The sequence below is a fragment of the Populus trichocarpa genome, chromosome 6, assembly GCF_000002775.5.
Source record: "Populus trichocarpa isolate Nisqually-1 chromosome 6, P.trichocarpa_v4.1, whole genome shotgun sequence".
NCBI lineage: Eukaryota > Viridiplantae > Streptophyta > Magnoliopsida > Malpighiales > Salicaceae > Populus > Populus trichocarpa.
The window spans coordinates 6551373-6578619 of NC_037290.2; the positions used below are offsets into that span (position 1 = coordinate 6551373).

General features: G+C 31.6%; 3 protein-coding genes across 3 annotated transcripts; 2 read left to right on the forward strand and 1 right to left on the reverse strand.

Moving 5' to 3' along the window:
• The first annotated feature begins 10743 nt into the window (after window positions 1–10743).
• On the forward strand, window positions 10744–13883 carry LOC7454935 (laccase-2). Its single transcript, XM_002308128.4, has 6 exons — window positions 10744–11009; window positions 11112–11263; window positions 11405–11649; window positions 11754–11882; window positions 12365–13327; window positions 13459–13883. Exons 1-6 carry the CDS (start codon window positions 10887–10889, stop codon window positions 13587–13589), a joined length of 1743 nt encoding a protein of 580 aa, XP_002308164.3. The 5' UTR covers window positions 10744–10886; the 3' UTR covers window positions 13590–13883.
• A 5224-nt stretch (window positions 13884–19107) lies between these two features.
• Window positions 19108–21520, forward strand: LOC7487263 (vestitone reductase). The gene is made up of 5 exons (XM_002308129.4): window positions 19108–19376; window positions 19908–20435; window positions 20510–20705; window positions 20800–21203; window positions 21288–21520. The coding sequence occupies exons 1-4, from the start codon at window positions 19256–19258 to the stop codon at window positions 20939–20941; spliced, it is 987 nt and encodes a 328-aa protein (XP_002308165.1). The 5' UTR covers window positions 19108–19255; the 3' UTR covers window positions 20942–21203; window positions 21288–21520.
• A 469-nt stretch (window positions 21521–21989) lies between these two features.
• LOC7487264 (protein FAR-RED-ELONGATED HYPOCOTYL 1-LIKE) lies at window positions 21990–24173 on the reverse strand. The gene is made up of 3 exons (XM_002309031.4): window positions 24007–24173; window positions 22483–23156; window positions 21990–22324 (listed from the first exon to the last, which is right to left on the reverse strand). Exons 1-3 carry the CDS (start codon window positions 24042–24044, stop codon window positions 22251–22253), a joined length of 786 nt encoding a protein of 261 aa, XP_002309067.1. The 5' UTR covers window positions 24045–24173; the 3' UTR covers window positions 21990–22250.
• Between the last annotated feature and the right edge of the window lie 3074 nt (window positions 24174–27247).

The window sequence follows — 27247 nt, forward strand, 5'->3', positions numbered from 1 at the left end:
TATTTTAGTTAGTTTAGTTATTTTAATATTTAATATAGTTAGTTTTTTTTAGTTTTTTTTATTTTAATAAGCTAATTATTTTATGAAATTGACGTGCAAGGAAAAAAATTATTAGGAGGAGGTTAACAACAACGTGGTCATTAGAGTATATGAGAATGACAACGCCGTTAGGACCACGCAATTTGGATCAAGCCAGCAATCACCGGTTGTCCATGCAATCATCACCGATTGTCCATGCAATCATACGAGAATAGGTTCAAGTTGAGATGACCCAACTTTGGGCTGAGACAACTGAATTGAGGGATAAAGTAAATGTCCTCAAGCAATTGTTGGCAACCCTTACTGGTACCTGTGCTTAAACTTGTTGCCCTCCTGATTCTAGTGCAGATTCACCTCTATGTCCTCCTCCAACTTCTATCCACTAGACAAATAAATTGTATTTAATAATATTTTTAAATTAATAAAAAAATTGCTTTTAAAAAATAATAATTCTATTTTAATTTTTTTAATTGTATTGTTTATTATATTTTATTAAAAAAATTTACATATAATACCACCGAGATTACCGATGGAAAGTGAAATACCAACGGAATTACCGGTGGACTAAGTCTCTCGAAGAGTTCTAGAGAGTTTGAAAACAAACTACAGGATTTATCACTGTTAGATGTAATTCTATGACGGTAACGTACTTATAAATGTAATTCTATGACGGATTAGATCCGTTTATAATTTGCTATAATTGCTGATGGATTTACTAACATAATTTTTGCTGACAAATTTTTTTTGACGCGATAATTTTTTTTTTGTAAATCTATTGGTGATTATATTACTAATGGAATAAAAATCATACGTGATATATTTTCCGATGATATTTTTCCATATGTGTTTTGCTATTTTCTAGTAGTGATTGTTAAAAGTTAAGACAATATTTTACAATAAGAATAATACATCAAATGCATTTCATATTACATTTAACTGAATTTAGAAAGAAAAAAGGGGGGGGGGGGAATATGTTATCAAATTGAGTCAATGATGCATTGACGCATAGTTGATAAGCATTAGCAGAAAGAGACCCAAAATGTTGTTCTCATAATTGAGCAAATACCTACTCGATAATCTCAATTATACAAATACAACCACCATGGCCGGCAATGCAGAAGTATATATGGTAGAGATTTATCTTTTGTGTGGTTGCTTCAAAGTGAGGGAAGTTACGTCTGCATCTGGCTTTGACTTTTGTGAGTCCCAAAAATGCCACACATAACGACAATCTGTGGTTGACTGTCAGAGGGGGCTTAGGTTTCCTTGGTTTCAGAAGGGAGGTGGGGAGTGGGCGCGGGGTTTACAGCCATAATTTGTTTGCCACGACGGTTTCTCCAAGGTCAACCCTTATCAGGTGGGACCATCTGGTCTGTGATTGGCTGACACGTATGACTAATTGGGTCCCACTAGTCTCTGATTTTCACGTGTGGAGATGAATGGAGTAGTTCGACCTGTTCCCGTCTTGCTTAGCCTGGATCCAAGTCACTGACGGTGTACCTAACAACACCTAGGAGAGTTGCCTAGCTATAACACAATAGTCGGGTATAATGTTTTGTTACGAAACAAACATATTTCTCTATTTTTCTCTCTATTTTTTTTTTATCTTGAAATAATAATTAAATACTATTTAATAATAATTAAGTAAAATACTTAGTGCGCAGGAGAAATATTATTCTCCATTGACTTACACTCATGGGTACTATAGATTTATTGTCCCGATAAGTTTTTTTTTCATTTTTTTTTAATTTTACTGTTTAAAAGCTTAATTGAAGACTAATTTAGCTAAAATTGTCATGGAAGGGAAAAATTAAAAGACAGTAAACGCGGAAAAGATTGATGGTGTTTTTTTTTTTTTGTCAAACTTTTAACTTAGTCCTCATTCTTTACTAATTATAATAATTAGATCCTCCAATTTTTGAAGTTTTAGCAAAACTTTATTTTTTTTTTTTTAGTTCCTGATTTGAAAGATAAGAGAGAAAGTCACTAGGTTTCGGCAATACAAAAAGAAAATTATTGTTGACCTGATTTTGGCCATCAAAATTATCAATATTTGTGTCAGAAGGCTTTATTTAATGAGAGGAGTTCAATTTAGGTGTTTTTTACCTGAAAATTGCCTAAAAAATAAATATGAGCTTAGTAAGATTTTTTTATTTCAGATTGATTTTGAGTTTTAAGACCCTTTTTTTTTTTTTTTTTTTTGTCTTGGATGAGTTTATCAATGTACCTATGGTGTTTTATAATTATTTTGGGTTGAAAATGAGTTTTTATATAAAAAAAAAAGTTTCAATTCTGATTTTCTAGTCACTATAATGTCCATAATCTAAACAAAATCAGATAATATGTTGTCTGACTAATTTTTTTTAAAAAAAACAATATAGGACGACGACATGTCATCCTCCTTATTTGCAATAAAAAACCAAGGGCCCCAGCGCTCGGGCCTTTATTGAATGGGTCAGAGATGCTGGCATAGCTTGTTAGGCTCTGCAATGCATGACCATTTCCTTTTTATTTCTATAATTGATGCTTTTTATATGTATTTTTTCAAAATATTTTTTAAATTTATTTTGAAATTAATACCCCTTCTTTTTTTTTTAGCCTCTTATAAATGGTTGTTAGTTATTTTAGTTATTTTGTATGCATTTAATTTTTGAATAGATTATTCTAATTCATTAATAAGTTTTTTTATGTTTTATATAAATGAATTTTATTTTTAAAAATAAAAAATATTTATTTTTGAATAATATTTGTAAAATATGTAACCTTGCATAAAATTAATTTTTCTTTTATTTTATTCAATCAATTTCATGTGTGTCTATTTCTATCATCGTTTGATTAAATAAAAAATCAATTTTGGTAAACAAAGTCATTAAACACAATAGAGTCAAATACTTATGTTACGAGATCAAATATCTTGATTTATATTTGTCTTTTGAAATTTTTTTCATCTTTATTCATCATTCATGACTTATTATTTATTTATTAATACACTGTGTTCTTGATTAGATATATACATAAACTTTTTAATTTACACTTAGAATTTTTTATATATAAAAATGCATCCAAAAAATCTATATATTTTTTTTATAGGAAAATATATACAACCCCGCGAAAGAGCACGGGTCAAATTTCTAGTTGAAACCAAAATGTGTAATAAAAACACTAAATATGGGTGTATTAAAAGAACCATAAATATGCCCTGTGGGACTCTTTGCAGGGCCTGTATAATAAATACTTGGGTCTGTTGGTTTGTGGGGCGGAACCATGGACACTAAAATGGGCCTATCATTTATTTCTCATATTGGGCTTCAGGCAATCAGCCCACTGCATTAGCTTTAGGAAACAGTCTTGTCTACTAGACTTAACCCAATTAACTTCTCATTGTTGGGTTTCAGGCCTTCACCTCTTCCCGTTGCGTCTCAACTAGAAATTATCAAATACTCTCTAGTGAACTACTCCCATTCTATAAAGCACTTATACAAATAACAATACGGGAATAACTTTTTTATTTTATTTTTTTTTGTCTTGGAAATAAGTTTTGGGCCAATTTCACAAATAGAGGTTATTCAGATAAGTAGTGCACAATATGATGGGGGTTGTATGAAAAACAATTTAAAAGTAAAAAAATAATATTGGAATGAAAAATTCTTTGATAATATTATTAAACTCAACCAAGTAGATTATTTTTAAAATTTCTTAACTTAATTTTTAAAATTCTTTGGAACGAAAAAATAAATAGACTAAACATAATGTTTTCTAGCAAATTTGGCATTGAGAATGAAAATTCTCCTTGTTTTATACTTTAACCCTCCATTGTTATTTTTTTTCCTTAACAAACTTTATTAAACTGGTAATTAATTTAGGTATAAAAAGCTGTAATTGAAAAAAAAAAAAAGGTATATGTTGGTAATTGTAATTTACTCTCTAGTCGGTTCTTAAGAGCTCATCCGCATTACTTCCATAGTAATTTTTTTTTTTGTTTGAAATCTCTTTTAAAATTTGAATTGCAAATAATAACATCACGCAATCCACTATTTCAAGTTCCGTGAACGTAGACCCATTAGTACTATGGATTCACAGTGTCAGATTTTTTCTTTCCATTGAACTCTTTTTTTTTCCCATATGATCTTTCCACATTTTTTTTCTCTGTGATTAGCGTTAATGTTTGTATTAGGGATGATCATTTTTTATTCAGTTTGGTTTTTATAAAAAAAAAAATAACCAAACCGAATTTTTTTTTTAAAAAAACCGAAACCGGTTCAAACCGGCCGGTTTCGGTTCAGTTCGGTTGTTTTAAGACAAAAACCAATTCAAACTGTTTTTGCTCGGTTTTGACCCGGGTTTTTTTTATTTGTCTCGGTTTTTTTTCTGATTTTTTTCCAGTTTGAGTTCGATTCGATTTTTTTGATTTTAGGCTTATATGGATGGGCTTGCTGTAAGATTCTCGAGGGTATAAAAAAGATTTGTCATTTGACTCGGACTTGATGTTGTGCAATATTGTTCGGGATTTTGTTTTTCGAGAGATCGAAACTCAATGGATTATAATTGGCAAATAAAAAAAAAATCAATCACTTAAAGGAAGGAAAAGAAACAAAACTATGGAATTTAAGGGGAGGAGAAAGAGAAAAAAGAAGAATAAAAGGAATAAAAGGAAAACTAGTCGCCACCGCCACCACGTGGATAAACATTCGCCACACATTGCCTTTAATGGAAGATGCCATCTAGACGCATCCATATGCCCCAAGAAAAACTGCGTTTAGAGGTTGGAGGACACTACACGTGCCGTTATAATGCGGCGAGTGCTCTTACACGCTGGTGATTGTTTCATATGCTCTAGTTTTTTTTACTTTGGTTCCTATTGTACAAGAACCTATCAATTAAGTCTTGAATGTCATCTCACATGAGTCTAAGCACTTTTCTTTTAATTCAATCCTTAATTATCTAAAAAAAATTTAATTTATGCTTGAATGTGAATAAGTGCAAGGACCAAAAAAGAAAGTTGATTGACGAGTTTGTACATTATGATAGTACCCGTAACCATAATTGTAATTTTTGTGTTAAACTTGGATTGATTAGGGATGCTTAGTTATGTCTCTGACTTGAAATTAAAACAATAAAATATATCATATTGAATTTTTTTTAAGTTAACACATGTTTTTATTAGTAATCCAAATTGTCTATGGCCCAATCAAACTAATTTAGTTAATTTGATACTCGAACTATGCAAACAATCATGGTGGGAGGTTTAAGGGTTTATCTCCTAGATCAGTTTCAATTTTAATGATATTGTTAAAAAAATTTCCATGACAAGACCATTTTTTCTGTCCAAGAAAACAAAGTCCCATAAAATTTTCTTCTTCTAGATTTGTTTTTATTAATCGGGTTACAGCTAGGTGATCTTTGTATAGATTACATCTAATTTTTATAAAAATAAACTCACAAGAATGTTAATGAACACCTTAAAATTCATAATTGTAGCGAAACGTAGCGAAACATGGGTAACGAAACTAGCACCTACCAATGAACTAGGCTAAGTTATGATATGAAATCATGAATAATATTTTTGCAATTCAATGCACACAAATAATATTTAAAAAAGCATTAACGAAATATATTCATAAAACATAAAACCCTAGATCATAATATCATTTAAACAAAAAAAAAAATCAAACTTGCTCTTAAAATCTATCCTAATAATATTGTCGAATCACCAATTATTAGATAAACATATTACAATGGAAGAAATCAATTATTGTAACCATGAATTAATTTTAAAATAAAAGAGGAAGATGAGAAAGTGAGAAAAGAATTTTAACAACATAATCAATCAAGAAATTACAAGGAGTAGCGAAGAGGAATAAGAGAAATTAACGCGTACACCTTTTTAAAACATGTTTAATATTTTGATAATAGTTGTTTTTTAAAGTACTTTTTATTTAAAAATATATAGAAAATAATATATATTTTTTTATTTATTAAAATTAAATTTTGATCTTAATACGTCAAAATGATACAAAAATATAAAATAATTAATTCTAAATAAAAAAATAAATTTTTAACAAATAATATTTTTAGCGGCAATGCCAAATATATGGGAGGGTAATGATTTCAGAAAGAGAAAGAGAAGATTGGAAGAAGAGAAAGCAGTCCAAGAAAGAGCGGAGAAATAGTGAAAAATAAAATGGGAATAGTTTTTTGAATTAAGGGATATATATGAAGTGAAGATGGAAGATAATTTTTTTTTTAAAAAAATCACTTACCTCAAAATAAATAATAATACAACTTATTTTACTATCTTATAAATAATATATAAAATGATTGTTATCTTTTCTATTATATAACTGATCCCTTATCCCGAACCTCTAAAATTCAGTTAGAATCTCTAATTACCATAAAACTAGGTGGCAGTTTCTTTTTATACTTTACCTTTTTTACATGTAGTTTGCATTGATGACCCCTGTGACAGGTATGATGTATAAGGTAATTGTTATTTTTCTTACAACTTAACAACGTTTTATTCATAACATCTAAAAACTAGTTAGATTTTCTAGTTATTATAAAATTAGATATGTAATTTTTTTTTTCAATTTTTACCATTTTTACATATAATTTACCAAAAATTCCTTAATTTATAGCACATGTCATATAATGTTAATCTATTATGTTAATGCTAGCCAGGTTTCTTATATAATTTGTTAGATCTTACTTTTGGGAGTGTCATTTGTAATTAATTGTTCAATTCGTTACTTTTTTCCTTTTCTTTCAAATATAACAATATAATTGTAGGAGTAGGGGTTTATATATATATATATGCTGGTGTAATATGTTTTGTTTGTTTATTTATCGATTGTATAATCATTAAAGCACACTTAACTTTTTCTTTGTTTTCTGTAAGCAGGGGTGCTTAAAATTAATTTCAGGATTTTTGAAAGAATTACCATTTAAATAATCCCAATAACTTAACATTTTAGACCCACACTACATTATGCTTAATTTTTATTAAATAAATATGAATGATAAGATTCAAACTCGTGACTGTTTGCTCATCAAGACTTTAATATTATATTAAAGAACCATTTTAAGCCAACAATTTAAGTTATTTGATAACATTTTAAGAAATAATTTAAATGAATAATAACATTATGATGTTTTGGAACGGAGGAGCCTGTGGAAATTAAGAGCGAAGGTTCACTAAACATGATATGACCTTCTGCCATTAATAAATATATGTGCAGTAGTAGTGACGTTCGGTGATATTTCGCATTACTCCACCAAGAACAGTGTTAGAGGATTGGTTTCAGTAATTTCTTGGATAGAAAGGAAGGAACTTTCTATGGTGGTGAATTGTAAGAAAAAAAAAGAAATTGTCTTAATCTTTAACCGAAGAAAAATATAATGTTATCCTGACGCTGATGTTATCATTAAAAATTAAAAAATGTTAGTGACTCAAAATCAAGCAACCTGAAAGATGATTAAGCTCGAAGGTACTTCGATAGTGGAGACCCAGCAGGTAAATCTTATGCAGCATAGATGTAAGTGTGGTTGAAAAAACAATTCAATCTCTGAGCTAGATGCTAGTGACAATTACCAAATATGAGTGACGCATTTTACTTATTTAGTTATTAATCTAGTTAGATCTTTAGATTATGTGTTGAGATGATCTAATATTCAAAATTAGTATTTTTTTTACACTGTAAATTTTTTCTTAATCAGTTGCTATTTTTTTTAATAATTAATTAGTTTTCATCGTTTCAAAAACTATATATTTAATTCCTAAATTTTGAAATCTATTTATAATTTAATATTTTTATTTATTTTACATTCTTCTCTATTTTATTTTGATGAATACAAAACAAAAAAGTAGATATGATGAAAAGATTAATAAGAAAAGAATATATTTAAAACAAAAATTCAACTAAGTATGATCAAATTGATTAAAGAACTATTAAGTTATTTTTTTTTTATTATTACTACAAGGATTAACTCATATTTGTTTGTTGCTACCTATTTTTCTATCTAACAAGAAAATTATGACTTTTTTTTTACTTTAGCACAATTAAAAAATTATAAAAAAATTACACAATTCATAAAACATTTTAAAAAATAAAATAGCTAAAAGAATTGCAGATAATATCTACGACTCACGAGTGATATGCATCACATCTAACTCTGTTAAATTACAAAATGACTTGAGAAAATTTAAATTGAAAAAAGAGAAGAGAGAGAAAATTTTAATTTAAAAAGAGTTACATGTAACATATGCGAATCAGAGATGTTATTTGTAACTTTCTCAACTATGATACTTTTTAAAATATTTTTGTACTATGTATTTTTAAAATTTTTTGAAGTCCATAAAAACTCAAAAAACCATCAATTATTAATTAATAGAATAAAGTACAGTGGCATTATGGTATCAGATATTATAGTTTTTCACTAGCTTAAAGTTAACGAATTACATATGATATCGTTTTACATTTATGATTTTTTTATCTAAAAAATAAGTTGGAAAATTCTACATGTTCAGGTTTTTTTCATCATGTTGTTTTCAATTTGATCCTTATTCTTATAATTTTTAATTTTTTTACTTAACTCTTTTATAAAAAATTTATTATTTTTAATTTTACTCTTCAATCTAAGTTGATAGTGCATTGTTTTCTTCTTCTATATATATATATATATATATATATATATATATATATATATATGTATTCCCGTTTGATATTATTGTCTTTTTTTTTTCTCATGTGATTTAAATAAATTCAACTTATGTAGTTGGGAGTTATAAATTTTTTTTTAGAAAAAATCATTACATAATTTAAATATTTTATTAAAAAACAATGTAGACCTTTATTGACAAATGAATGACATGCATCCCCCAAACTCAGGTTTGGGTCATCTGAATTTGTATGATTGCTTTTGTCGCGAAGACTAATGAAATGACATCTTAAACCCTTAAACAATTCAGCCATTCAAAACCCAATCCTAATTAGAGCTAGCTAGCTAGGGCAGACATCATTTTCCATTCAGTTGACACATCCTTCTCCTCCAGAGAGTTGCCAAAAAGCAACTTCACCGACAAAACATCCCAAGTACGGATCGATGGTTTTGGTTGTGGTCTTCTGCTTTTAGCCAGATCTTGAACTCATTGATCAAACACGAGGGTTCGCAGGTGACCCAAGATAATGATGCTGAGAAATGAGTTATAATATTGACTAGGAAATGGTGGACGTGAACCTAATTCTATATATATATATCATTGCGTACATGAAAATCATCGTGTCATTATTTATGATGAATATAATATTCCTTAGTTTCGAAGACAGAATAGGTAGAGTATTCTCTCCAGATAAAAAAAAGAGAGGGAACAGGTGGAGAAAGGGCCCAGGAATATCAAGTGAAGGGAATGAAGTGACTCAGTGGCTAGCTCGTACCTGCAAGGGTTTCAACTAACCAACTGCTCTAGAAAGCTACAGTACTCTCACCATAAACGCTTGAATTATATATGGTATATGGTAAATTGGTGGGAGGAAAGAAGTCAATGGAAGGCAATGTATGGTAAATTCAAAAGGTGAAGTGACTAAGAAAACTCACATGTTTACTTTCGGGAACATTGCTGTACGAGGTGGTTTCTATCCAATTAAATCACCATTGTAATATATCATTAATTATAAGTGCAAAGTACTTATCATAATTTCCATGCTTGGGGGGAAGGCAGCCATAGATTGAGATTTGATCGCGGAATTTAACCTAAAACAAGCTAAAACCCTAATAATTAAGGATCACATCAATAATCATGCAATTTAGAAGATTTTTACAAGACATAATCCATATTTTTGGATTCTTTACTGAGTTGAGAGTTTTAATGAGTTCCTTTATGCAACTTCGAAATGCAATATACACCATCTTTTAATTAAACATTTGAACAAGCTAGGGGTGTTGGTTTCAAGTTAGGAGTTGGCCTTCTACTCTCGTTTTCAAACTTGAATTTAATTGGAAGTTACGACAAAAAATTATAAGAAATGTAAATGTAAAATTCTCAAAACTATGCACTCATACTCTGACAAGAACAATAAAATCATCTTTCGATTTTCATTTATTTTGAGGAGGATTAATATATTTTACAGTATGTATCCTTAAGAATTTTGATTTTGGTAAATGTATAATTGCCTTCCTAGAGACAATATGGGTGTGTGAGTATGGATAATAAATAAAACGCACAAATATATGTGATTAATTTTTCAAGATTAATTTTTAATTAATACACTCGATTATTATTATTATTATTATTATACAACACACACACACACACACAGACACTCAAAACATCCAGAAGAGTACATTCTATTCTGTAGATAGACAAATGAATTAGGGATATTGACTCTGCTCAATATCGATCTATAGATTGGCATTAACTTTGTTGAGAGAGAGAGAGCATAAGCTTAATTCTCTCTGTTAAATTTATTAACGCAGTTAATGGTTTATTTTGGTGTTGCAGTAGTCTACTTCATGTGATTAGAATGATGTAATAAGGAAAGGTTATTCTGGTAATCAAGATTTAAATAGATAGTTAATGAAAAATCTTACTTTATGAACACTCTAAAATTCAGCTCAACCAAGAAAAGCAAAGCATAGGAGACAAGTGTGACCACCTCAACTATCACCTGAAGTGAATGACGCTCCTTAATTAATCTTACTTTCTTCGCATCACCTAATCTCTTTCTCTATATAATACGTGTCAATTGGTATCTCCATACATTCTGCACCCGTTAGCTAGCTTCCTCCTCCTCCAAATATTTCTTCCATACCAAACAGTGTGTGAGAGAAATATTTCAAGAGAAAGGTCCGAAATGGGCAACTCTCCGCGTTCCACAGTATTGCCTTCAATGGCAGCTCTGCAGCTCTTGTGTTTTTTCTTTTTCTCTTTAGTGCCGGACTTCGCAGCGGCCATAACAAGGCAGTACACGTTCAATGTACATAAATCTTTAACACTTCGATTTCAAAGTTTTTGTTCCCAATTCTCTCCCCCTATTCTAATTTGTTTTATTTATTTTTCCTGATGTGATTAATAAAAGATCACACACAAGAATTTTACGAGATTATGCCACACAAGGAGCCTAGTGACAGTAAATGGACAGTTCCCAGGTCCTCGCCTGGTAGCAAGGGAAGGTGATCAAGTTCTAGTTAAGGTGGTCAATCATGTTGCTGAAAATATTACCATTCACTGGTATGAATATGTATAGTACTCTATCAAACAGTTAAATCAATTTATAAGTTACTGCATTATATATATTTATGTGGCTTCGAGGTATTGGCAATTACGGCCGAAGCATTATCTTTAATATGATTATTTTGAATGAGGGAACAGGCATGGAGTAAGGCAGCTAACAACCGGATGGGCAGATGGTCCAGCTTACGTAACACAATGTCCCATACAAACTGGCCAGGCATATACGTACAATTTCACCATCACTGGGCAGAGAGGAACACTCTTGTGGCATGCGCACATTTCATGGCTAAGATCATCACTCTATGGACCCATTATTATTCTACCAAAGCTCAACGAGTCCTACCCATTTAAGAAACCCTACAAGGAAATCCCCATTCTTTTTGGTAACTAATTAATTAATTAGCATATCAATGTATTATTCTTTTTCTCTCCCTAAATTTTAAGCTATGCAACAGAGAATAGATCTCTAATGAATTTGGGATTACAGGAGAATGGTTTAATGTAGACCCAGAAGCTGTAATTGCCCAGGCTCTTCAGACCGGGGCAGGTCCAAATGTTTCAGATGCGTACACCATCAATGGCCTTCCAGGGCCTTTATACAATTGTTCTGCTAAAGGTAAAATATCACTTGATGATGATAAGTAGTGACTGCGCCGGCCATTTCCGGTTTTTTTTAAGATTTTGCAAGGGAGAAATGCGGTTGATATTACCACCTACAACATGCAATAGTGTAAAGTTGCAAGAGAAAGGTCAGAATTAAGGGCATGTTACGCATGCACCATATAGTTTTCTTTTTTTTAATCTAATAAACAGAACATAATTAATATTAATGAATATAGTTAATAATTAGAATTATTATCTTTAATCTGGATTAGTTGCAATACTATCGTCAAAGAGCAAATTACGATATCTGTTGGATGGAGTGTAGCATTCACCCATGCAAGAAACGGCATCCATAATCTACGTAAATCATAATACGGATGTCATTTTCTTTTTTAAGGTGTGATCGAGATTTTATTAAAAATAAAATAAAAACTGAATTTTCAAAGAAATTGAATTTTGATATATCTAAAATAATTATCAACTTGGCCTTTGCAGATACATACAAACTGAAGGTAAAGCCGGGAAAAACCTACCTTCTCCGACTAATCAACGCTGCACTCAACGACGAGCTCTTTTTCAGCATTGCGAACCACACTCTCACCGTCGTTGAAGCTGATGCTGTTTATGTCAAGCCTTTTGAAGCTGACACGCTCCTCATCAGTCCAGGCCAAACTACAAATGTTCTACTCAAAACCAAGCCACATCTCCCTAATGCAACCTTTTACATGTTTGCCGGGCCTTATTTCTCAGGCATGGGAAGCTTTGACAACTCTACCACTGCTGGTGTCCTGGTTTATAAACATCCATCTAGTAATAATCACTTGAAAAAGCTTCCTACACTCAAGCCAACTCTGCCACCAATCAATGCTACTGGCTTTGTTGCGAATTTCACCAAGAAATTCCGTAGCTTAGCCAACGCTAAATTTCCAGCTAATGTGCCACAAACAGTGGACAGGAAATTCTTCTTCACTGTGGGACTTGGGACTAACCCGTGCCCTAAAAATACAACCTGTCAGGGACCAAATAATAATACGAAATTTGCTGCTTCGATTAACAATGTGTCATTTGTATTACCCTCTGTAGCTCTTCTGCAATCCTACTTCTTTGGACAGTCAAATGGTGTCTTCACCTCCGATTTTCCTCAGAACCCAACAATACCATTCAATTATACGGGTACTCCACCAAATAATACTATGGTCAGCAATGGCACAAAAGCAGTGGTGTTAACATTCAACACGAGCGTGGAGTTGGTAATGCAGGGCACAAGCATAGTCGCTGCCGAAAGTCACCCACTCCATCTGCATGGTTTTAATTTCTTTGTGGTTGGACAAGGTTTTGGCAACTACGATCCCAACAAAGATCCTTCCAATTTTAATCTGGTCGACCCTATGGAAAGGAACACGGCGGGAGTTCCAGCTGGTGGCTGGATCGCTATTCGCTTCCTAGCGGACAATCCAGGTGCGTTATGCTAATTGTAGCATAATTCTTGTATGTTTTTTTTTTTTTCTTTTTGAGAATTACTAAACTTGAATCTTAAAAATTCTTGATCGACGACAATATTGATTTTGTGTAAATTAACTTGTGATCAGGGGTGTGGTTCATGCACTGCCATCTTGATGTGCACACTAGCTGGGGGCTCCGAATGGCATGGATAGTCTTGGATGGACCCCAACCGAATCAAAAAATACCACCACCACCGTCTGATCTTCCAAAGTGCTGATTGTGGCTGATCACTGGTCGGCATACAATCATTTATGAATTCTTGTTTTTAATGCCTTGTAACTTAATAATTATGAGATTTTTTTGAGCATAGGGGAGAAGGCGAGGCTGGTAAAATTGAGAAAACGAAAAGAAAGTAAGGGGTTGATTATGCCTTGTTTGGTTGTGACTTGTTGCTAGTTGGTGTGGTCGAGAGTCAAATTAAAACTGAGATTCGAAAGAGCAGCTCAGTTGTAAACATCGGATGGATTAATCACGTTTATCAATAATATTTATTCGATATTTGGCTCTGCTACCTCGTATTTATGGTGCGATCGAGCTTTCCCTCTCATAAGTACTATTTTGCTTTAATTTTAACTAAAGCTGAGTCCTGACATCTGGTTGATGCTGAGGTGCTGACAGACTTAAATTCTTGAATTGCCATTGGTCAGTCAAAGAAATTAAGAAAAACCCCACTCAAGTTTTTTGCACAAATTTAAGATTCGTCATGCATATTTCCATTACTTTACAATTTGGTTCTATTTCTTTGAATTTTGTCCTTCCACAGCAAACTCAAACCATAGCTCATTAAATGAGACCCCACTCAAGTTTTAAAATTTGACAAAAAATCTCTAGATCTACAAAACACATGAAGATAAGAGACAATCAAGCCCCAAAACATCAAAAACAATGTATAATTAAAATGATGTAATAAAAAAAAAATATTAAGGACCAAAAAAAAAAAAACAATCATTAGAAATACTAAAATGAGCCTAATGTGTCGTTAAATTCAGGACTTGTAAGATTAATCGAGGGGCGCGCAAACTGACTCGGACATATACGTTAATAAAAAAAAAAAAAAAAAAAAAAAATGAGCCTAATGAACAGGAAATGAAGAATTAATGTCCAGCATGTTTTAGCTGGGATGGAATAATACTAAAAATCTAAGTTTCGAGCATGTGATATGTGTCAATTTTATAGTCACACTAACCGATAAAAATATTAAACACAGAGGCTATAGGAAAAGAATAAATAATGCAAGTAGTTTTTTTTGTTTTTATAAAAAATTAATTCCAGAAAAGTAAATTATTTCTTTAATTTTAATAGTGTTATTAAAACTGAATTAAAAAATATTTTTTAATATTTGATTATGCCATGTAAAATAAGATGAAAAGTAAATTATTAATATTTAAATATTTATTTCAAGTTTTTTTTAAATAGAGATCAAACCTGATAAATAAAAAGGTTGAAGAAAAATGAGATTGAAAAAAATAATTTAATTTTATAAATTATTTTAAATAAAACAAATAACAAATGGAGAGAGAATTTGACAGATAAAAAAAGTTAAAAGATAATAAAATTGAAAAAAAATCAATTTTATAAATTCTTTCCAATAAAATAAATATAAATCAAAAGAATGGTAATTAAATGTGATAGATAAAAAAGATTTGAATTAAAAAATAACAAGAGAAAAACAAATAATAATAATAATATAAGAATCAAATTTAATATTAAAAATCAAATTCTAAAAAACAACATTAAAAAAATAAATCAAAAATATGATTAATTAAATTAAACATCTGGAAACAGCCTTTTTTTTTAAATTGCATTTTAATTTGAGAAAGTCATTATCAAAACCAATCAGCTTGAAGCACGGCTTAAATACTAGGAGAGAAGATTCATATCCTAGCTTTATTGACAATTGAAGATCAAAATTGAGATATACAGATAGCCATAAGACATGACCTATTGACCTCCTTCTCCTGATGTTTTCTTTAAAGAATTAGGGAGACATTTGAGTTAATTAAGAAAATAAAAAAAAAATGGAAGAAAAGTTAAAGAAATTGGAGAAGGCTTGGATGGGCCACATAGTGCTAGATTAAGTGTTTGCAATTATGTCAAGCACAAAAATTAAGGATACGCATAAGATTAGTATGCTTACGTGAATTGCTTCAATGTTTTCTTCAGGAGGTTCAGCAGTTACCATAGGAAGAGCGGTCGGGTTCGTCTTGGCAGGGGCAGTCGAAGGAATAAGTTGAAGCAACAATTTGACAGTCGTATGACCGTGTATATGTTGTATTTATATTGACTGATTGCAGGGCTCAAGGAAGTCTATGGTACAGCATAAGAGGAAAACAAAATTTCTTGTTCCATGAAGGCAAGGTTGGTTACCTGCATAAAGCTCCTTGTCCAATATTGTGTACTAGGAGGACATAGGAGAACTATGGCTGGTGATGATGATGGGAGAGATTTAGTTGAATTCATATGCAGAAAAAAGGAAGCAACAACAGAACATTTATGCAGTACCAGAAGCAAGAGTTATGCTCGTGGAAGGGGAATTGATGCACATGAAAAAATAGTTAATTGTTAGTAGTTAGTTAAGTCTACGGATCAAAAACCCTCCTCCTCCTAGGGTTTTTAAGTTTGATGGAGTAAATTAGTTTCCCATCTCATCTCTTTTCGTGAGCCAAGGAATTCATATTTTGGGGTGAAGAGTTTAGATATAAACCAATCAATATCCGAAGTTAAGAAACCCCAAAACCAGAGCTTTGTGCTAATTTTCATGGTTTCTTTCATCAATTTGATCCATGCAAATTTGTGATCTGCCCACTAAATCTTAAAAAAAATCCACGGGGTCTAAGCAAAACCACGGCTGTTAAACTTGTTAGTTGTTGCCCATCCCTCCCTTGGTGGATCCTGCAAAATGTGAAGCTCCAGCAGCAGCTGTAAAAAAAAAGTGTCTTAATCCTAGCTATTCAGTGAATTTCTCTCGAGTGAAAATTAAGAAGGGGCGTAGTGATTCAATTCTGAGCTTTTCTATGCCACCAGATCCTGCCATTCAAATTTTATTAATTTTTAGGATCATGACAGAATTTTGTCATGTGAACAGAGCACAAGAGAGAAATAGCTTTCAAACTAAGTCTACCAGGATCACAGGAGTGAAATAGCTTTCATTTAGCTACCCTGTAGACTTTGAAAACAAAGAGCCTGAGGAAGTAGTAACCAAGAGAACAATTGATGGAGCATCGGGAATCTTGAAGGCTTGCTTAAATTCAAAGACAGTGAAGCGATTTGTGTACACTTGTAATCTGTCAGCAATAGAGTTTCATGAGAGTGGTGTGGACATCATGGATGAGGGATTTTGGAGCGATGTAGATTACATTAAATCCTGAAATTAACTTCTTCATGGGTCCTTACGCTATCTCCAATTAAGACCCTGTGCAAATCGCGATCACCTTTTAATTTCCACCCATTGAATGATGAATACGGCATGAACAGATTGGTGACTCGAGCTCTCCTTTTTCACATCCTCTTTCAAGTTCTTTTTCACTTTAACGCATGAAACTCATTTCTTGTCTTTGTTGCATGATGCCTGACTCCAAACCATGAGATGCATTTGTTGTATGACAGCGCCAATGACATCTCTGTCTTCGCTTTTTCTAATAAAACATGGCTCCTCCGCTGTGTTCATGTGCGAATGTTTTGTTTAAAACTTTTGATTCTGGCTTTATAACTTTACTTTGTTTTCTGTGGATCATGTCATGTCATCCTACTTTTGCTGTTTTGCTTACTCATTCCTCGGTTGTTTCTGCATACATTCTGAAAATTTCCTTCTCAATGCATCTTATAACTTCGAATACGCGATTAGAGGTGGCCTGCATTGTAGTGCGGGCATCCTAAATAGTAAAATCTAAAAGAAAAGGGATTTTAATTTCACCCCTCCTCACAAACCTGCTATGTATTTTTTTTTTTTAATATTTTTTTTTTGTTTTTCAATATTATATTTACTAGAATTTATTTTTTATAAAGTTATCTTAAGTATTTTCATGAATAGATAAATGATCATATTGCAGTTGAATCATGAGGTTGATTAACTAAAACAACTCCCTGCTAGTATTAGTGATTATTCGATAAAAGAGGGAATATTATTTTTTAATTACTGTCTTCAGAGAATATTTCTAGCAATGAATATATATAATTTTATAATGTTTTGCAGTACATGTGATAGGCTCACTTGACCTTTCTTCCTTTGACTACTCTAACCTAGGATATATATAAGAGGGAATATTATTTTTTAATTACTGTCTTCAGAGAATATTTCTAGCAATGAATATATATAATTTTATAATGTTTTGCAGTCCATGTGATAGGCTCACTTGACCTTTCTTCCTTTGACTACTCCAACCTAGGATATATACATATATATATATATATACATATATATTCTTCAAGAGAATGACAACTACTGTGCTAAAGAGGTAGAACAGCCCATCATGTGCTCTTAAGCATAACTTGATCGCCATTGATATTTCACTTACATTACTTGCATAGAATAGCATGTTTTTGTGTAGTTCACACACTTTTTGACACTACTCATGACAATTAGCTGTGCTATATTTTAATCCAAAAGCAGATGCACAAACATAGGCATATAGCATTTTCTATTTTGCCATTTTCAAATGAAAATATCACAGAGTGTAGTAGATTTTTTGGTCAATACTGTGGAATCGAGACCACAAATCATTATTTCAAACCCTTTATTACTTCATTACTTATGTCGTAACTTAATTTTTTTTTTTTTTTGCATGTATAAATTTTACAGGAAGTTTGTAAATATTTATTAGAGTTTGATCTAAATTTTAAAAGCACAAAAATAAAAACTAATTTATTTATTTTTAATATCAAGAATTATAAACTTATAACGTATTTTTAATATTTAAAAAAATACAAGAAATATAATTTGGGTTTAGAATGGTTAGACTTAATTCATGAAACCATGATCCATCTTGCCGGGACAAACCTGATTTATCCAATAGACAAACCAACAGTTAAAAAACACAACAATAACTTAATAATAATCAAACAAATATAAAATACAGTTTATCTTAATTATAGTATGCTAGGGGTGATATTATCCTCTTAGTTCTTTTATCTAGATTTTAAAAATCAATTATAATTTTTAATACTTAAACGGTGATCCAAACCTTTAAAATTATATATTAAAATAAAAAAGAACAAGAATAATAATTCATCCTTCTTTCCGCACTATAAAATTCCTGATCCAGAATAATGACGGCCGAATTGCTGGACAAGTGCAACAACTCAGTTGACCAGAACGCTTCGTCTTCGAATTGTATAGGAATTACGTTGTTAACTGTGTGCAAAAGATGGCAAAAGAGTTCAACTGTTGTTAATAAAAAGCAGAGACAATTCCCTAGCCCGCGGCACCTGTTTCTTTTTATATTTTAAAAATATTTTAAAAAAGAATTAAATTTTTTTTTCTTAATTTTAAATTAATATTTTTTAATTTTTTAGATCATTTTAATATAATAATATCAAATAAAAAATATTATTTTAATATATTTCAAAAAAAAAAAAACCACTTTCAACATTAATCTCAACAAACCCTTACTGTTTAAATACAGATCAACCGCTTCTGCAATTTGAAGGGAAAAATGATAGGACAAGAAAAATCCAAGTGATTGCTTGAAAAGTCAAATAAATGACAGTTTTTGGTTCATTGCGCCACTTACAAAAATAACAACGAAGGATTGACACGTTTCTTTCCATGGCTACATAAGCTAGCTAGAGATGGAAGAAGCACCACCGCAAAAAAAAAAAAAAAAAAATTCACCACCACCACCACCACAATATTATTTGAACTCATCTTAATTTAGAGAGAGAGAGATGGAAGGAGAGAAAGGCAGAGTATGTGTTACAGGGGGGACTGGGTTCGTAGCCTCGTGGCTGATCATGAAGCTCCTGGAGCAAGGTTACTCTGTTAACACGACTGTTAGACCTCACCCAGGTAAGTTCTCTATTTATTTATTTCCTCTTATGTTAGGACAGATGAAAAATTTCAATATCATAAAATTAATCCATTGAGAAATAGAAGGATTTTGCATGCTTGTAATAAAATAAATTAATAATATATTAATTGATAAATCATAAAAAGAGTTGTTTATGTTAATTAAAGATAAAAGTAAAAAATTAATCTTCCTTGTTGTAAGAAGTAAAAGATAGATCTATATGTATGTTCTATCTTGTTTTTTCTTTTACTTTTATATGTTTTTTTTATTTATCTCGGAAGTTAATTTTTATTTCTAAGCTCATATGATTTTCATTCTAATCAATACATCATGTAAAAACAACTTATCTATATATAATTTAATATAAAAGATTTAAAGATAAATTATAATATTCTCTTTGAAGTATTATGAAATTATCAAAATAATTTAAAGATTAATCACTATTTAAAAAAGAATAAAAATTTTAAAATAAATAAAATAATAATTTAAAGATTTTCAATATATTAACTTTGTGTTGTCTATGTGACCAGAACACAAGAGGGACGTTAGCTTCCTGACGAGTCTACCAGGAGGATCAGAGAGGCTAGAAATCTTCTATGCAGATTTAAGTGAACCCAGCGGCTTTGACGTGGCTATTAAAGGATGTATTGGTGTCTTTCATGTAGCTTCCCCAACTCTAGATTTTGGAAATGGAGAACCTGAGGAAGTAGTTATCCAACGAGCAACTGATGGAACATTAGGAATCTTGAAGGCTTGCTTGAACTCAAAGACAGTGAAGCGAGTTGTGTTGACTTCTAGTGCATCAGCGGTAGCTTTTAATGGCAGTGGTGTGGAGATGATGGATGAAGCTTACTGGAGCGATGTTGATTATATCAAAGCCTCAAACTTGCCCATAGGCCCTTACTTTATTTCCAAAACTTTAACGGAGAAAAGAGCTCTTGAATTCGCACAAGAACATGGATTGGACCTTGTAACTTTAGCCCCAACCTACATTCATGGCCCCTTCATCTGTCCAAACATGCCTTCTTCAGTTCACATTTCCTTGGCTATGGTGCTGGGTAAGTTCTCTTATCCGAGCTTTTCTTCTATGGTGTTCTTCTGAAAGCTGTTGGCCTAACGGACATCGTTTCAGGTGATCGGGAACAGTACGGGTTACTCATTAACGCACCCATGTTACACATTGATGATGTGGCTAGGGCACATATTTTCCTCCTTGAATATCCTGAAGCAAAAGGGAGGTATATTTGTTCTAAAGACACTATAACAATTGAAGAGATGTCTGAATTTCTTTCTGCCAAGTATCCTGACTACTCAATACCAACATTAGAGTGAGTGATTCTTATCCCTTAATAATTCTGCAGCATTCTTCACTTGATCTTAAAATCCGAAAGTACGTACGTGTTAATGTTTCTTTTTCGGCAGATATTTAAAGGATGTTGAAGGCCTTAAAATCCCTGGTCTGTCCTCGAAGAAACTAGTCGATTCTGGTTTCAAATTTAGGTATGGGCTTGAAGAGATGTTTGACGGGGCCATTCAATGCTGCAAAGAAAAGGGTCTTCTCTAGTTCAATGAATCTAGGACAAACTACCTACTTGCCCATGTGCTCCTGCGAGGCGATTGTCCGAAACCTGTTTTTATTTAATGTTGTAATAATGAAGATTTATATCTTAAAGAATCTCAAGTACCTTATGGAATATTAGTTTTATCTCAAGTACCTTGAATTAAGCAAAAGGGAGGTATATTTGTTCTTCAGACAAGCTAACAATCGAAGAGATGAATAATCTTCTTTCTGCCAAGTACCCTGAGCGCCCAATACCAACATTGGAGTGAGAAATTCTTATCCTTTTCCCAGCATTCCAATTTTAGTCTTGAAAATGTAAACAAGTTGTTTGATTTCGTTTTCTTGGCAGACATCTGAAGGAAGTTAAAAGGCCATTAGACCCAACTACTGGATACTGGTTTCGAATACAAGTATGGGATTAACGACATGTTTGATGGAGCAATTCAATGCTGCAAGGAAAAAGGTTCTCTCTAGTTCATACTAGGCTTCTATGAAAAAACTACATGTTCTCCGGTGTGTTCTAGTTGAACAAGAGTTGGATTCGTATTTATAGAATATCACTGACGTGGATTCTTCGGCCTCCGTGAAACCACAAATACAATTTTCAGTGTCAAACAGTGGAAACCAGAGACTGAAAAGGAATAAAATGAAGGTTTTGTGGAAGATCATGTTAGTAAAAACCTTAGGCAACGTTGGTTATCTGAAGAATAGTCAATAAAATTTAAATAAACAAATGTCCACCATCATTTGCAAGCACGTATCAATGACATTTTTAATTTCGACATGCACTCCATAAAGCCTTCCATGATGCTTCTGCAGCCTGGGATCCCTCAATCACACCATATTAAGAAATAATTTACGTAGAAAAAGGATTCCATTAAGCGCCGGTGGTAGAATAGTAACCTGCCACGGAACAGACCCGGTATCGATTCTCGGCTGGTGCGATCGTAACATTTTATTCCCGTTCTTCATTTTGTACTGAATCAAGCACTGCATTAAGAAGTTGAGTTGTTTCTCCGCAAGTTCTCAATCCATACGACCAACATGAGGATCCGTTAAGACTGACCTCGGTCAATATAATTACAGGTTTACAAATTGTATGATACAAGAACCATAGAGAAGCAGTACACAGCTGTGTTCAGCAAGCAAAACTAAGCTGGCTCAAAACATTGGAAGGAAAAGGGCATCGCTATATCTAAATTGAACCACTTACAATTATCCCATGCCAGAAAAAGGAAAGCTACTTTACATTTTGACTGGCACTCTAATCAGTCACGCGCAACAGATATGTACTAAATACAAGTGTTCACTGTTACATCATAAGCATGGAAAAGTACTGCTCAAATTCTTGATCAATGGTTGGTTTTCTGGGGCTTGATTGAGCATCTGCAGTCAAAGTAAATGACATCAAGTTAAATACAAATGCAGGTAAATACTATTCAAATTATGTTGTCATTTAAACAAGCAAAAGAGGACCAAGATAAGATGGCATGGTTTGAACCCATGAATTTGCAAACCACAGGTATGCTGGCAAATTAAATTACCTTGGTTGACGGCCCATCCTTCAGATGAATGCACGTACCCATTTAGATTCAACTCATTGGAATAGAGAATGTCATCAACTTCTTTATCTGTACATGGCTCAATGTTGTCGGTCCCAAACTCAGAGCAACTGTAATTTAAAGGGCTTTCAATTTCTAGGATGGGCTCTTCAAGATTCTGATATACTTGCAGTCCATCATAATGACAGCAATGATCATCCTTGCCTTCCACAAACACCAATTCCTCTTTTCCAGCATGTCTTGGAGCTGCAGCGTTGTCTGGAGAATATTGTGTATCCTTGAGACTGTTGCCCCAGTTATATGATGAAGTTGAGGGCCTGTCAGGTGACCATATCTTTGAAACCTCCATCTCCAATTTAGCTTCGCCAGACACAGACATGGCAGAGTCAGAATCTCCAACAAAGCTATTGCTATCTTTAGCTGATTCAGGATCTGATCCTTCATCAATGGCCCGTCTTTCAGCATTTTCCTTGATTATGTGTGTGATTAAGTCTTTCTCTTCTTGATTTTCTTCATATATTGTGGAAGTTTCAAGAGGTAAGCGATGATCCCAGCATTTATGCTTTGAAATGGGCAAGCCTACTTGCTCATCCTGCAACTTCCTTTTCTTGTTTAAGCAAAACAATTTGGAGTTGGGTGCTTCTTTGAACTGGAAGCTGAAAGCAAAAGTGGAAAAAAAAAAAAAAAAAGAACACCATACGACGAGTAAGAAGCTGTTTTTCTGATAATATGGACAAGAAGCAAAAGTACATGATCATCAATTTGGATAAAAATGCATACTAAGGAGATGAACAAGTTTCCATTATTGCTAACCACAAATACGAGAAGATGCTCAAAACATAATTCTCTCCTCTAATTCCATCTTATTACGGAGACTAGGTAAAAGCATTAGATTCATATATTCTAAGAACATCTATTTTTAATGAATAAATAATACATCGACATAGTTTCAATCCTATTCAATAATGTAAATTCTTTAAGCATTTAAGTCCCAACAAATAATGCAAATGAATGGATTTTTGACAGAGAAGCTACAAACTAAGGAGACGGAAAATTAAAACCTAGCCTTGAACCAAAACAAGCTGCCGCTAACCTTGTTATCTATATGTTTTATACATTTTCTCGTCCAGGATCATACAAAACAATCGCTGAATTTCTTTTAGCCGAAGAAAACAGAAAAAAAATAGCAAGAAATATTAAAAACTATTCAATTGCGCCACCTTACTCTATATGTTTAGTAATTTTGTATAGAACTGCAAGAAATGTTTGAGATACTAGCTTAACTACTTCAATTTAAATAGTACTAAAAACTATTCCTTTGATGTTCAAACAAAGATCGTTTCTACAATATTACAGAAGGAAAAACAATTAGCACATTTCAGCTGATTTACACAACAATAAAAATCAAACCACAAGTCTCAACATGCCTCCTTCACCAAATCCAAGGTTTCTTCCGAGAGAAATAGTGATTAAAAAGCAAGAGAACCAAAAATTCAGGAAGCAAACCTGTTAATCTCAGATGGGTCACCGCTATCTTCATCCATATCAGGCAGAGAGACAACGAAATGAGATAGGACTGTGAGATTATAACTACAGTGGTGATCGAACTGGATGCGCCACTATGGAGCGTGTCTTGCACGAACTAATAGGATCCGGAGCTCTGGCATCACTAAATAGGTGGCCGTGCTTTGCGTGTGACAGGTAAATTTTTTCTATCGTGAAAAAAATATCTAATTAATTATAGTATTTTTTTTAAATAAAAAAAAAACCTTTGTTAAATAAAATGAGTTTAGCAAACTCGATTAATTTAATAATATGATTATAAAAAATAAAAAAAATTATGATTAATAAAAAAATAAATGCTTATCAATATTATTTAAAAAATACTCTTTAAATATTATTAAAAGATCTCAATAATATTATTTAATAACAAAGTAAAAATTGAATAAGAATGAGATAATATCATAAAATAAATAAAAGAAATGTAAAGCTCAATTAACAACAAAGCAAATGTTGAAGGATGAACTGAAAAAAATCAATTTTAAAAAAAATAAAAAAAATTAACTCAACTCGGTATGTTAAATTCGTGATTCGATCATAAGATCATAATAAGCTTGCACAGAATAAATTGAATAAAAAAATAGAGATTAACTCTTAAGCAAACTAAATAATAAAAGGTGAGAATGAGAAAAAATCAATTTAAAAAAATAGCAGAAAAAAAAACTCAAGTTAACCTAAGTTAGCTCATGACTCGGAATATGAGATCATAATAACCTCATAGAAAAGAAAGAAAAAAAAAGTCATGAAGCTTAGAGCTTGATAACCTAATGTTAAATGATAAAATTAAAAAAAAAACCTTCAAAAAGACCAAAGTTAAACCCAGGTAATTTTCAAAACTTGTGATCCGGGTGATGAGACCAGGATTACCTCATATAAAAAAAATACAAAAACAATCACAAAGTAAAATTCCTAATCATCCAAGATTAAAAAACAAAATAAATAAAAATCAAAAGAATAAGGATCAAATTGTATACAAAATTAAATAAAATAAAATGTTGAGAGAAGAAATTAAAGAAAAAAAATCTTCAAAAAGTCTTAAAATCAAAACAAATAGCAATAAAAAAATGAGATCAAAATTGATACTAATACAAATTGATATGACACATTTGATTTTTAAAAGGGTTAGCGTGAAATTCGAGGTGAGGAGAGAGAAAAGAGGGAGAAAAAAAAAGTTCACGGCATGACACTTCCAATACCATCACAAGAGGTGGCATTTGACTATTAGGAAGCGCCAAACACGCTACCGAAAAAGTGTGGGCGCCTCTCACTTGCTAGCGTTTGTGGCATGCGCTAGCAACTTTTATTTTTTAATCATATTTATATTTGTTAAAAGATTCAATTACCCCTTATTCAAATCGATTATAACTAAAAAAAAACCATAATGAAATGATGAAGGTGCCCCTGGTCATCGGTTTGATTCTTTTTACTTTTAAGAGTTATATAGTCATTCTATTATGCAATTAAAGCATTAAAAGATCAAAAGGCCCTTGGATTCCAATTTCAATTTTGTGTGTCTTTAAGGTTATTTAAGTTATTTTATTGTGCATCTAAAATGTAAAAAATCTAATTCATACCCAATCAATATGATAATGACAACTATACCCCATGAAAAAATAGTTTTACCCTCAATAACTAGTTAAATAATTTTGTTTGAGAATGAAAAATGATCATTTTACTGTGCAAATCTACAATTAAATGTAAATATGTGTGCAGTGAATGAATGAGCCTTTTTTCTTTTTTTTTTTTTGTATTGACTCAGACGCAACACCATTTCATGTCACATAGGACCATTGAAGGATGGCGCGAGCTTCATTACACTATGGGCCCGATATTTGTTTAATGAAACCCACTTATAATCTCCTTTTTTTTTAATATGAGAACACTATACAACAAAACTTTTCATAAATTAATATTATCCACCGACTCAATATTCCAAAATGATGAAGTCTCTAAAATTATAAAGAAACTAAAATGTTTCTTGGTTTCACTATAGGCCAAGAGACAAAATACCAAGGATTGTAATAGTTCTTTACAATATATTTTTATTTATTTTTTTATCACTTAACTTCTTTTTTTAATTTGATCTTCTATATTTAGTTGATGTGAAATTGGCCTTAATAATTTATTTTAGTTGTCCTATGTTCAATCCCCTTTTCAGTTCTTTTTTTTTTTGTCACTTAACTCTTTTTTTTTTCAATTAGAGTCTTTCACATAATGTTTAAGTGGGATTGAACTATATGATTTATTTTTTTGGCTTAATTTTGAATTCCAAGAAAAAATTTCAAGACTCAGATAATGATAGATTTGGCAAAATAAAATGTAATTTTATTGATTTAAAATAATTGAATCTTTAGGGACTAAATTTAAAATTGAAACAAATGCTCAACCTTTTTCTTTGTCAAACAACAGACTAAAATGGAGAAGTGGACAGCGTGTGTAACAAGTGAAGGAGGTCATTGTATTATGGTGACGTGTGTGGCTTCCTCCAAGCTCCAATGGTTGAATTCCTTGGTTCCATTGAAATTGTCTCGATTGGAGCTTCCTTATAAGATGGCACATGATGATGGCAAGGGGCTCGAGTGTGGTGATCAATTCTTTATTTATTTACTATCCTCTCTCTTCTCTCTCTCTCCTCTCCTTGGTTTTTGTGCTTTGCCATCTCTAAAATGGTAAAGTGTCAATTTTTTATGTTAAATTTAGTCCTTGCTATTTTTATTATTATTATTAGCAACAATTATAGTTTAATTTTGTCAAATTAATGCTTAATGAACTAGGAAATATTGTTTGAAATCATGAATGCGAGAGACAATGCGAAGAGAGAGATATATTAAGGGAAAAAATGAAAATGCAACATCCGAGGAATACACAATCAACTCTTGATTGCTTTTGATTGCAATGGTTACCCACTATATTTTTAATTTTTAATTTAATTTTTGTATCTTTTAAATTTTATAATCACTTTATTTTTTTTTTCAATTTAATCATTTTATATTAAATTGATTTGAAATTGAACTTGAAAATTTATTTTAGTTAACTCAATGTAAACAATAAGTTTTGACTTTAATTTAATACTTGATTTGAGAAAATAATATTTAATTATATTGATTCAAAACAATTGAAACTATAAATGTAGTAAATACCGGATTTGAGACTAAAATATTGATGAATCTATAAATTTAGTAAAGAA